This window comes from Castor canadensis, chromosome 16, assembly GCF_047511655.1.
Source record: "Castor canadensis chromosome 16, mCasCan1.hap1v2, whole genome shotgun sequence".
Classification (NCBI taxonomy): domain Eukaryota; kingdom Metazoa; phylum Chordata; class Mammalia; order Rodentia; family Castoridae; genus Castor; species Castor canadensis.
In genome coordinates this window covers 45,875,552-45,887,784 of record NC_133401.1, presented here as the reverse complement: position 1 = coordinate 45,887,784, position 12,233 = coordinate 45,875,552, and the positions used below count along the sequence as shown (strand labels likewise).

Below are 12,233 nucleotides of genomic sequence, written 5' to 3'. Positions count from 1 at the left end.
ATTAGCATATATATTTACTTAATACTGTTTTATTTACCCTCTCTTTAACCTTAAAACAATTAGGCTGCAATTTTATATTTTTCCCCCTTTTCAACCTGGGCCAATTTTGCTCCCCAGGGAACATCTGGTAATACTTAGAGGCATTTTGGGCTGTCGCACTGGGGTTGAGACTATTAGTGGTATCTGGTGGGTAAAAGTTATGCACACTGCTAAACATCCTACAGTGCACCACACAATAAAGAATCGTCCCATCCAAAATATTATCAACAACTGCACCAATACTAAGTAATCTGCCTCTACATTGATCCAACCATACTTATTTCTAAAATGAAACACAGTTATGCCTTACTTAACAATGGGCTATGTCCTAAAAAGCACTGTTAAGCAGATTCATACATGTGGTTATACAAACTAAGATGACTATATCATTGCTAGGCAATAAAATCTTACAGGACCACTGTGTGTGGTCTGTCACTGACCAAAGCATCATTGTGCAACATATGACTGGTTCCACAGAATTTTAGAGTTTTTCAATTTAGACGGCTCAAATCACTTTTTCCCCCTAGAATCAGGGACCCTTCAAAAAACACTATTTTCTCTTGTTTCATTTTATCTAATCATTTCTAATCATCAGATTTTTGGTAGAAAACAAAACAATGAGCATTTTCTGAAGTTTACCATTATATTACACTAATACTAAGAGATGAGTTCTGTAAACAACTATACTTACTGTCTTACAAATCCCATCCTCAAAAAAAAATGTTTCTATCAAAAACAAGAACAAAAATAATTTTCTCAATCAACTTCAACTTTTCAACTATTTTTTGTTACATCTTAAAATTTAACTTTGAAGGGATTCAGAGTAGGCTTCCCCAAGATATAGCACCCTAACATTACAATTATTTTGAGCTGAAGACAAATACGAAAAAGCAGACACAAGAAAAAACACTGTCCTTTCCTCTTACCAGGAATAGCAAGATGACTCTTAATCACAGAGACCAGCTCCAGACTCACCCAAGGGCACCAGATGAGCCCACAAAGCAAACCTTGCTAAAACAACCCTTATCTTTTAGTAGCTTACCCCAGGTCAACTTCCCACAGTATGCCACACCTACAAGCTCAAAGCCCTTTGCCTTGGTTGTCACCATTTTACAAATTTAGTAAGATGCCACATAAGATACAAACTTGAATTAGTCTTCACTGAGTTCCTCCTGCTTACGCACAATGAGCCTTTTAATTAACTTGTTTTTCTCTCTTTAATTTGTCTTTTATCAGTCTAACCTAAAACTAGAGGAAACTTTTTTTTTGCCCCTAAGGGAATGGAAGTAAGTGGAATAAAGAGTTGAACTTGGTGCAGACCTGAATAAGTGTAGCTCCATGCATTATAATGTGAAGCTAAAACAGTAAAAACTATTTAAATGTAGTTAAGACACATTTATCCTATTTTGGTAAATCATCTTTCTTTAACATGGCACACACAGTGGTACATGCCTGTAATCCCAGGACTTCAGGAGGCTGAGGCAGGAAGATTCCAAGTTTGAGGCCAGCATGGGACACAGAGGCAGACCTTGTATCCAAAAACAGGCAAAACCAAATTTTTTTTTTTTTTTAAATAAGAAAAGGTATCAGCTTACCCTTTACTTTTAGAGACCAAACCAAGAGACTGACTCAATCGATGAATAAAAGCTCTTTCAGTACTGGTCAAAGAAGAAGGAAATTCCATTTCTACATAGAAAAGAAAACAAAGTAATACCATTTGTGAACGGGCAATTTTCTTTCATGTAATGCACATACAAATACAAAATATGAACTCCATATTTAAGCACATAATTTTATATATATATAATTTTTTTTGGTGAGACTGGATTTTGAACCATGATCCTCCTGATCTCAGCCTCCCAAATAGCTAGTATTACAGACATGAGCCACCTGTGCCTGGCCTGATACAAATTTTTTAAACTACATATTAAACCTAAACATGATAAAGTAGTCTAATTTCACCAAAGACGACTCTTATTTGTGTATTCTTGAGTGGGTACGTCTGATGAATATATTTTACTATTTGAACGTACTTGCTTAATAACAAAACGCTTATTCCTTCAATGACCAGTATACGCAGCACTATGAATTCTCAATGTGAAACTCCCCTGCCTTTGTTTTCAAAACCGCACAGAATTCATATCTCACTATTTGAGACTGGAACTGCTGATCTGCATTGCTGGGACTTTATCTCTGTTGGGCTAAACTCAAAACCACGTGTCCAAATCATCACCCTTTTTGCACTGTAACCACAGCCAGAAGTCTCCTATTAACAACATCCAATATGCTATGCAGACAGCATGGGTCAGCTGCTGTCTTGTGTCCCGAGGCAAATAGGTTTCAAGCCTCAGCTGTGGAACCTGCTTCGTTTGCCAACGCAAGTTTCATTTGTCCAAGCGCTCGGCTCCTGATGCTTCCAGGATGGGAACCAAGCACTGGACACTGCAAATGAGGTTACCTATCTATTCGATTTCTTCCTGCTTTTTTACTTTTGTAACTTAAAGGTACCCCAATTTAAATTACACCTGCTGATTGGGCAGGTGAAGTGGTTCAAGTGGTAAAGTGCCTGCCTAGCAAGCATGAGATCCTGCTTCAAAACTCCAGGACTGCCAAAAACAAAGTAAAGTAAAATCACACCTGCTTGGGCTGGAGGTGTGGCGCCTGCCTAGCAAGCGCAAAGTTCAAACCCCAGTACTGTCACTCCCCCACTCTCCCCCCGCGCCAGAAAAAAGAAAAGAAAAATTACACCTGCTTTAAAAACATTTTTACGGGTAGGGGCTTAGCAACACCTACAGCACGCTGGCATGGCAGTGGACACTTCCTGCCGGGTTGCACCGAGGTCAAGCAGGTGCGCCCCTCCCCCGCACCCAGACCCACCGCGGGGGGCGCCCGTGGCGGGGTCCACGCGGGAACCTCACCTCTCTGGTCGCCGTATCGGAAGCGCTCCAGAGCGATATTGACAGCGATCTTCACCTCCTCGTCAATACGAATGTCCTTGAGCCCTTTGGCCCTGCCGCCGCCCCCAGGACCACACTGAGCGGGGCCAACCCCTCCTCCACCGCCCGCCCCGCCACTGCCGCCGCCACCCGCGCCGCCACTCCCGCCCGGAGCCGGCGGCCGCGGGGAGACGCTGCTCGGCCTGGACATGGCCCTGAGAAGATGCTCTCCCCGCGCAGGAGCGGCCAGGCCTGCTGTTGGCAGCCGCTGACAGGGAGCGTGAGTCTCGGGAGCCACTGCCCGACGCGACAGCGTCACCAAACAGCTCCACGTACCACGCCTAGCGAGGAGGCGCCGGCGCCACAGACGCTCCGGCGAGGCCGAGAGCGCGCGTGATGACGTCAGCGTGGCCGCCGGCTCTGACGTCAGTACGTCCGCCGCACCGCGCCGCTCCTCGCCTGGTCTTGCTGAGCGCCGCACAGGTTTTTCACCGTCCACCCAGGTGATTGTCCCGTTCCCTCATTCGCTTTTTGACGTTTCTCTTTTCGTTTAGAGCGAGCTCCCACTGTGCACCCCAACTCTGTGCACGGGGACCCCAACAGACTAAGCTTCCCTCCCTCATGGGGTTTAGGGTCTAGTGAGAGGAGCTTGCCAGGTTGAGCAGATAAAAATGCAGGAGGATCAGTTCATTTTCATTTCAGATAAACAACCAGTGATGTTTTTTTAGTTTACGTCTTTCCCATGCAACGTTTGGGAAACACATGGTGGGAATGTATTCGTTGTTTGTCTGAAATTTGGATTTAACTGCATTTTCTCTGGCAACCGTGAATGGGAGTGACAGACAAAAAGCAAGTGAATGATAAAGTGATAGCTTGGAATATGGGACCCTCCATGTTCCATGGAATATGGGGGGGGGGGGTTACAGAATATGGTGAGAACTCCCACTGGCCTATGTAAAATCCCACTAACATAAATCTAATTGCAACCACCCTAGCTACTGCCACTCTGGTTTTTTATGATCATTTTCAGAGCGCAACCAGATTGATCTAGTTTAAAATAAGAACCAAATGAGATCACACCCCCACAAAAAGCTTTCCAGTCTCCGATGCAACTCAAACAAACCCTAAATCCTTTACCATAACCCTCAAGACCCTCTGTGATCCGTCCTCCATCACGTTCACACTGCTCAAATGCACTGGATTTTGTTTTCATTTTCTACCCATTGAACACACCATCCCTCCCATCTGGGGAAATTCCCACTTGTTTTCTGCACAAGACAGTCTTCCTCCCAGAGCTAAACATAGATGCTTCTTCCTCATCATCTAAGGTAGGCCCATCCCTTGCCCAGACATGCACTTTCACATCAATCTGTTATCACTTACCACTTTTTTTTAAAGTGATGAATTTTGTTGTTATTTTCTGTTTAATCTTCCCACTAGGACATAAGTTCCTTAAAAATAGGAACCTTGTTTACCTTATCACTGTTTCATGGTCACACGATAAGTATTTTAGAACCTACAGTTAGGAATGGTCATCTCTGCCCTCAGAAAACATTCATTATAATCCTTGAGCTCCTCATATCTTTGACTACTAGAAAGAGTTCTGGACAAGCAGAAATAGGTCCTATATTCTGGCCATGGTTAAAAGGAATAACTAACTTTGAGGGTAGATAATTCTAATTTCTAGAAGGTGTATTACAAGCTTTATAAGAAATCAGAAAGTAAGCAACAGAGAACAATTGTCTCCTTGACCAAAGCAGAAAAGACTATATAACCCGGCCTGGCACTGTGGTTCATGCCTTAATACCAGTGCCTCGGAGAGATTGAAATCTAGAGCATCAAAGATCAAAGCTAACCTGGCAAAAGGCCGTGAGACCCCATCTCAACCAGTAAGCTGGGGGGGATGGTGCCCACCTGTCATCCCTGCTATGGAGAAAGAGTAAATAGAAGGATCTCCTCAGGCCAGCCTGGGCATAAGACCTTATCCCAAAATGACCATAGCAAAAAGGGCTGGAGGCATGGCTCAAGTGGTAGAGAGCCTGTGTAGCAACTGCAAGTTCAAACCCTCCCCCACAAAAAAGGGTCTTGTGATATAGTCCAGGCTAGTTTTGAACTTCCAATCCTACCTCAGCCTCCCACATGCAGGGATTATAGGTGTGTACCACAAAGCCCAGCTTTTTAATTTTTGTTAAGGATTAAAGAAGAGGGAACTTTATTGTTCCACCAACTAAACTTGGCCTGCTTGGAAAATTTCTCTCTCTCTCTCTCTCTCTCTCTCTCCTGATTTATTTCTCAGAAGGTCAGATAACTTAATTTTGACTTGGTGATATAGAACTTTAGTGTGAGTGACTCTACTTTGGCTTTTGGTCTGTTTGTTGGAACCTAGCACCAGAACTTAGTTGAAAACAATGGCCTCCTATAATTTTTATTTAAAATTAATAAATGTTGAAAATACTAATGCATACCAATAAATGTATTTCTCCTCTTCTTCTGGACATTATGATATTTCCATCCCTTTGCAGTTACCTGGGGCCACATGACAGAGTGGAATGTGGCTGGGCAGTGAATTTGGAAACCTGATGGCTGAGAATGATAATGGCCTGAATGTGATTTAAAAAAAATCATGTCCTGGTGCCAGGTATGTGCTATGCACCTGTAATCCCAGCTACTCAGGAAGCAGAGATCAGAATAGAGGTTTGAGGCCAGCCCCAGGCAAAAAGTTAGCAAGAACCCCATCTCAAGCAACAAGCCAGGCACAGTGGCAAACAGCTATAATCACAGGTATGCAGGAGGTATTAGGTAGGAGGATTCCTGTCCAATGCTGACCCCAGGCAATAAGCAAGACATTATAGCTAAAAATAACTAGGCTAGGGGGTATGACTCAAATGGTGAAGCACCTGCCTAGCAAGAGCAGAGCTGTGAGTTCAAAACTCACCAAAAAAGAAAGTCACAAAAAAGAATGTCCAGTTGCCATTAACAGAAGCACATAGAGCAGGGTGTTGCTGACTCGCTGCCCCCACAGCATGTGGGAAATGACAATTCAAGTCTGATCATCCATGGCCAAAGACCCCCCCCTGTCTTGCCCAAACATGGGAGGAGTTGATGCACAGCCCAGTTTTTTGAAGGTAATGACACAGAACCCAAATTTCCTGGGATGACCACTTCCATGACTGGAGACCTCAATAAAAGCTTGAGGTTTTGGGACCCTCAGGGCAGCTGCTCCTTCTTGAGCCTGCCTGCCCTCCCGCTTTGAGAATCACTTTTGCTCTGCCTTTCCCTTTGTTTTGCATTAATAAACTCGCTCCTGCTAATGTCTCCTCTGTGTCACTCCTTGAAGTCTTTGATAAGACCAAGAACTTTTGGGCTCCTGGCCCAAGTAACAGTTGGAACTGACATACACTACTTCCAAGTTTTGTCTCTGAAACCTTTCTTCAGTCCTCCATTCTCTGTCTTTCCTCGTCTGCTTCAAGTCCTTAGACAATGTAGAGTCACTGTAGAAGGGTTCTGGTTTTGTGAGTAATTGTGATAGAGTCTCCTCACCAACCTACTTGGAATTGTGATGAGTAAGAAATAATTCTGGGTTGTGGGATGCTACTGACATTTTTGAAGGTGTTTGTTATAACAATATGGAGATTGTTACTTTAATGGCCCCATGCTCACACTTCCCTGTATTCACATCCTGTACACTTCCCTCCACACTGACTCTGTCCTTTGACCATCTATCTTGCTTTGGCCATTGGAACATCAGCAAATATCACACAAGTAGATGCTTGAAAGGTGTTTGTGCATTTGGGTTTACCCTCCCTTACTGGTAGGAACTCTTCCACAAAGTAAAGGAGCTTAGGCTAGCTAGCCTGCTGAAGACAGGGCCCAGCTTTTAGTCAGCACCAGTAGCAAGTCATGTGAATGAGACCATATTGGAAAATGTAGCTTCAAACGAGCTGCCAAGGGAGATGACTGTGACTACATACAGGACCCCAGCAAGATCAGGAAAAGGACCTTCTCGCCAAACAGCCCAAATTTGTGCCCATAGAATACATGAGTAAATGAAATGGGTACTGCATTAGGCAGTAAGTTTTTTGATTTGTCTTATTATATAGGAATAGATAACTATACAAACTGTTAACTTATTCTGACTAATGTGGTGTTATAGGGATAAGGCTGCTCTTGGCCAGAAGTGACTGGGCTGGGAGAACTGGCTTCAACAGTTTCAGTTCCTATCCAAGGACTCAGGGCATCAGCACCTTGATATGCTTATAAGCTACTTGTTGCAAATGTGCCGAGGCATGGTTGTCTGGAAGTGACTCCAGCTGACTCTTTCCTCATCTATAAAATTGGACTGCTAAAGTAATATACTCTTCAAAATATCAGCAACATTTTTTTGTTACTCTTGCAGATATTTCTTTCCATTCTTTTCTCCCTCACCACTCCCATTTTGCCACCCCTCTACCTCTTTCTTGTTTAGCTAGGTCATTTCAGATCTGTTATTTCAAGGAAGGAATATGGTCTTGGGTTGATTTCTATTTCCTAGAAGTTGGGGGAGGAAGAAGTCTCATCATAATAGGCCACTGAGTTACTAAAAAGGATCCTAGGTCTGGTACGTTGGCTCAAGTTTGTAATTCTAGCTACTTGGGAGATTGGGAGGATTATAGTTCGAAGCCAGACTGAACAAAAAATACAGAAGACCCCATCCCAACTAATGTCTGGGCATGGTGGCCTATGCCTGTCATCCCAATGAGGGGGAAAAGCATGACTAGGAGGATCACAGTCCAGACCGGTGAGCATAAAGTGACACCCTATCTCCAAAATAACCAACACAGAAAGAGCTAGCAGAGTGTCTCAAGTGGTAGAGTGCCTGCATGGCAAGTGCAAGGCCTTAAGTTCAACCCGAAGTATCACAAAACAATACAAAACAATGACAATAAAAAGATCCTGATCCCTGTTCCCAAAGGGAGAACAAAATAAAAATCCTAGATGACTTGTTAGAATGCGTGGCTGCCATGGTTTTAATATAGTTTATCCCACCAAACTTATGTTGAAGTGTAATCTTCATGGTGAGCTATGAAGAGGATGGAAACTTAATCAGCTATGATGAGGCCTTTGAGCGGTGATTAGGATTAGATAAAGTCATCATGGTAGGGCCTCCATGATTGAATAATAATGGCTTCATGAGGAAGAGAGAGAGAGAAAGAGAATTCCTGTCTCATGCCATGTGATTGTCCACAGACCATCAGCAAGAAAACAAAATGTGTCCCCCTTGACCTTGGATGAGAGCTCTGAGCCAAGGAAACTTCTTTTCTTTAGCACTTAGCCAGTCTGTGGTCTTGTGTTAGCATTAGAAAATGCTTTCCTAAATGGAGCCCCCAGCCAGAATATGATGTGGTGTGTCTAGGCAGGTGGGGATCAACATGGTACAGAGCAGTAGATAATTCCTGGTGCCCAACAGGAGTCCAGAATTGTCAAAGACATACACCATACCTAGAGTTGGAAATAAGTAATGAATGACTTAGTAGTCACCTAGATTGTTTGATAACTAAGGGTCAGAAGCCACTTCCCATACTTCCTGATGCCTTGATAACCCATACTCTTCTAGAGTTTAGAAGCAAACGTAAGCAAGAACTAGGGGAGCTCTGAATTTTCTGAGATTAAATTAATTATAGAGAAATTAAGTCCTGCCTTATCTGAATTTGTCCCACTACCTGAGGTTTAAGTATTGTAAAATTACTTCCAGCTCTATCATGTGTTACATATATAATGATGTCCATACCAAAAATGGTATTTTGCTGTACTCTCTCTCTCTCTCTCTGTCTGGATAGATAGATAGATAGATAGATATACATAGCAATCAACTTGAAGCATATATTAATAGTTAGCCACCAGGTGGTACTAGAAAGCTATCTTTTGCTTGTGGTTCTAGGTTTGTAACATCATTGATTTTAACATACAACTTCCTGAACTATTACAACAGCTAAAATTATACCAGCAATTGATATGGTAGCAACCAAGTTCATGTAAGGCAACACATATTTAAAAATTATAAAAGTAGATTCTGTGGAAGATGTTGTCAACTAATTTATTTTCTTTTTCTTTTTCTCATCCATTATCATGTCATGGGATATCCCAATTGTATAAAACATCAAACACTAATATAGTCCATACCTATAGATAAAAAATATAAGCAGACATAGTCTCTTACATTTCCAACCTTAAAATTTAAATATTATTTTCACAAAATATGCCTCAAAACATCTGGAAAACCTTAAACTATCCCCTAAACACTAAATGCTCAGCACTACCCGCCCCAAAATGTGGACACAAATGTATTGTGTGACTTACTGAGTGCTTGCTGTCTCCTGATGGGGATGGCTAAGAGGAGAAGGAAAACCAAGTTTCCCTCCAGTCTTGCTAGTTTTTTCTTATTTGCTTTTATTTTTAAGGAGATGAATTTTAAAGAGATGCACAATAAAGGGGGAAGAAGAGGTTTGGAAAAGTTCACAGGAAGAATTTTCTAAGCAAAAGAGGTGGTTTATAAGAGAAGATACCAGCCAGGTGCCAGTGGCTCAGCCTGTAATCCTAGCAGAGATCAGGAGGATTGCAGTTCAAAGCTAGCTCAGGCAAATAGTTTGTGAGACCCTATCTAGAACACACCACACACGAAAAAAGGGCTGGCAGAGTGGCTCAAGAAGTAAGCATGCCTGCATAGCAAGTGTGAGGCTTTGAGTTCAAACCCCAGTACTGCCAAAAAAGAGAGAGAGAAGGCCTCATGTGCCAACCCTGAGAGTCCCTCCATGGGAGAAGGAGAGGCAGATGAGAAAGAGTGACACCAAATAGTCTATGATCTGGAAGCAGAAGAAATTTCTGTTATTGGGAATTGAGCGACTGGGTGGTTTTGAAGATAAGAGTGATGTAAATTTGTCAGCTGGCATATATTCTCATAGAATTATAGGGAAATGGTGCTGTGAGGATGCCAGTGGAAATACTGTTTGTAAAGGGGAAAGGGAGAGCAGCTAAGAGAGTACAATAAAAGGGCTGGATTCAATCAAAGTACATTGAATGCAGCTATGGAAATGATACAATGAAACCTCTTTGTACAATTAATGTATGCTAGTTTTAAAAGAGTAGGCTATAAAAGTCAAGTGCAGAAATGGTGACATTTTAAAGGATTTAAGTATAGTAGTAAAAAGTATCAAATAAGAGTCTATGAGGGTGCAGGAGATTGGGAGAGTGAATGGCCCCAGGTATCTCCCTCAGGAGACTGAAAAAAACTGAGATAGGAAGGAAGAGAGTCTATTCGTGGAGCCCTCTCCTGAAATCCTCTGGAGAGAAGAAAACATCATAGAGGGTTGTCTCTGAAAATTGAACATTTCCACTTTATTAAAGAATACAGTTTTTAAAAGTTAGGCAAAATCCACCCTTGCAGGTAGTTGAAGGATTAGATTGACATGTGTCTGTCTATAGCTTGACAGTGTACTTACAGTCCACAAAATAATAATTGCATTTTTCCAAGGGTAGACTTTGTAAATATACTCTTACAGATATTTTTCTTTAAAATCTTCATAATCCTGACAATCACTCAATGTGGGTGGTGAGCACATGGTTATACTTTGGACTGTTCCTTTTTACTTTGAAAATGTTGACAATTTTTTTTAATATCATTGAAATTCTTTCCAGTCCCAACAGATAACAAGTTAGTAAACCTCCTTAAACATCTAGGATATGTTAAGGTAGGAGTGTTCGTAGAATTTCATTCTATTCTGTTCTTGGTTTTGTTGCTGTTGTTGATTCTTGTGTTTTGTAAGGGCAGTTAACTAGTTCCAGGAAGGATCCTTTGGCTATATAAAATTTTGTTTTCTGAAATGTTGATGGCTCCATTCATATTTTTGTCTTGTTCTTCCAATTGGTATACTCTACTTTCAAAGCTCCTGTATTTGAAAGGCTGCAAGAGCCCTGATTGTGAAATAGCGTCTTGGTTTCACTATTATTGTTTTTTATTTTGTTTTATTTTTTTAAACTATATAAAGCTTGGGGATCAAACAGAAGAAGTTTCTAAATTGTGTGTGTGTGTGTGTGTGTGTGTGTGTGTGTGTGTGAGAGAGAGAGAGAGAGAGAGAGAGAGGAGAGAAAATGTTCCTCTTTCCAGAGATACAACCAACCTGTTTTACTGTATTAAACTGAAGAGGTCAACATCATCCCAAAGTAGTCAGCTTCAACAACTTGCACCAGAAGAAAGCCCAGCCTGGTACACCCTGAGGAAGGAATAATGTTTATGTTTACCCCATTAACAAATCATTTGGAGACATGTCTTCCATGCTTAATTTGACAAATTAACTCATGACTAACACAGAAAGGGAAGGGGACCATGTAGGTAAAACAGATTGTTTCAGTCAGCCTAGGATGTCATAACAAATATTGTAGACTGGGTGACTTATATAACAAATGTATTTTCTACAGTTCTGGAGGCTAAAAAGCTCAAGAACTGAGCAGAGCTCAGTTTCTGGAAAGGGCTCTCTTCCTGGCTTGTAGGTAGCTGCCTACTGACGTGTCTCAAATGACCTTTATTTGGTGCATGCTCAGAAAGCTTACTCTCCCATGTATCTTCTTAATAGGGCACTACTCCTGAGGGACCTTCCCACATAAATACATCTATCTCCAATTATCTTCCAAAGGTCCAGTCACCAAATTCCATCATATTGGGTGTTAAGGAATCAACATATAAAGGAGAGGGACGCAATCATTCATTCCATATCAGACATGTAAGGGACTTCAGTTATGCTAAAATTCATGTGCATGCCAACTGATTTAAGTCTCTTCAAACTATCCCCTAACCTTAGTCCCTTACTTTCCCTTTCCTGTAATGACTAGTCTGTCACTCAGGATAGTGGGTCCCAAGAAGTGCACTCAGTTCACAATAGTGTCTTCATACTCTTTAGCCCTTTACTCTCCTCTGATCCATAATAACCTGCTGCATTGACTATGTCAGGAAGATATAAATCAGTGTTAATGATTCAGTAGTCTTTCAGGGGTATTTCCATTTGAATAAGGGAATCTTCAAGAAGAATCTCCAAATTGCAAACAAATCTTTTCTAATATCAAGAAATGCTATAGCTCCTGAGAAGTTTGCAGACTTGATATTCCATCTCATTGTAATCAGAATCACCACCCAGAAGTGGTCACTACTGTTTGAGAGTCTGACCCCCATCAAGAACTAGGAAACACAATGAGCAGAGGACAGTTCTGCCTTACTGGTCACTTACTCCC

General features: G+C 41.8%; 2 protein-coding genes across 6 annotated transcripts in view; one reads left to right on the top strand and one right to left on the bottom strand.

Annotated features, from left to right (window-relative positions):
* Ythdc2 (YTH N6-methyladenosine RNA binding protein C2) overlaps nucleotides 1-3,352 on the bottom strand; it is a 69,694-nt gene extending 66,342 nt beyond the window's left edge. For 3 of the 4 annotated variants that reach the window (XM_074058867.1, XM_074058869.1, XM_074058868.1), the window contains exons 1-2: nucleotides 2,958-3,352; nucleotides 1,635-1,725 (exon numbers count right to left, since the gene is read on the bottom strand). In XM_074058867.1, the coding sequence (XP_073914968.1) occupies nucleotides 1,635-1,725; nucleotides 2,958-3,186 (320 nt within the window). In that variant the 5' untranslated portion in view covers nucleotides 3,187-3,352. The remainder of the gene's footprint in view (nucleotides 1-1,634; nucleotides 1,726-2,957) is intronic. The other variant, XM_074058870.1, reaches the window with a different exon arrangement.
* Nucleotides 3,353-3,356: 4 nt separating this feature from the next.
* Nucleotides 3,357-12,233, top strand: part of Mcc (MCC regulator of WNT signaling pathway) — a 437,017-nt gene continuing 428,140 nt past the window's right edge. Inside the window, exon 1 of one of the 2 annotated variants that reach the window (XM_074058872.1) lies at nucleotides 3,357-3,478. In XM_074058872.1, the coding sequence (XP_073914973.1) occupies nucleotides 3,372-3,478 (107 nt within the window). In that variant the 5' untranslated portion in view covers nucleotides 3,357-3,371. The remainder of the gene's footprint in view (nucleotides 3,479-12,233) is intronic. The other variant, XM_074058874.1, reaches the window with a different exon arrangement.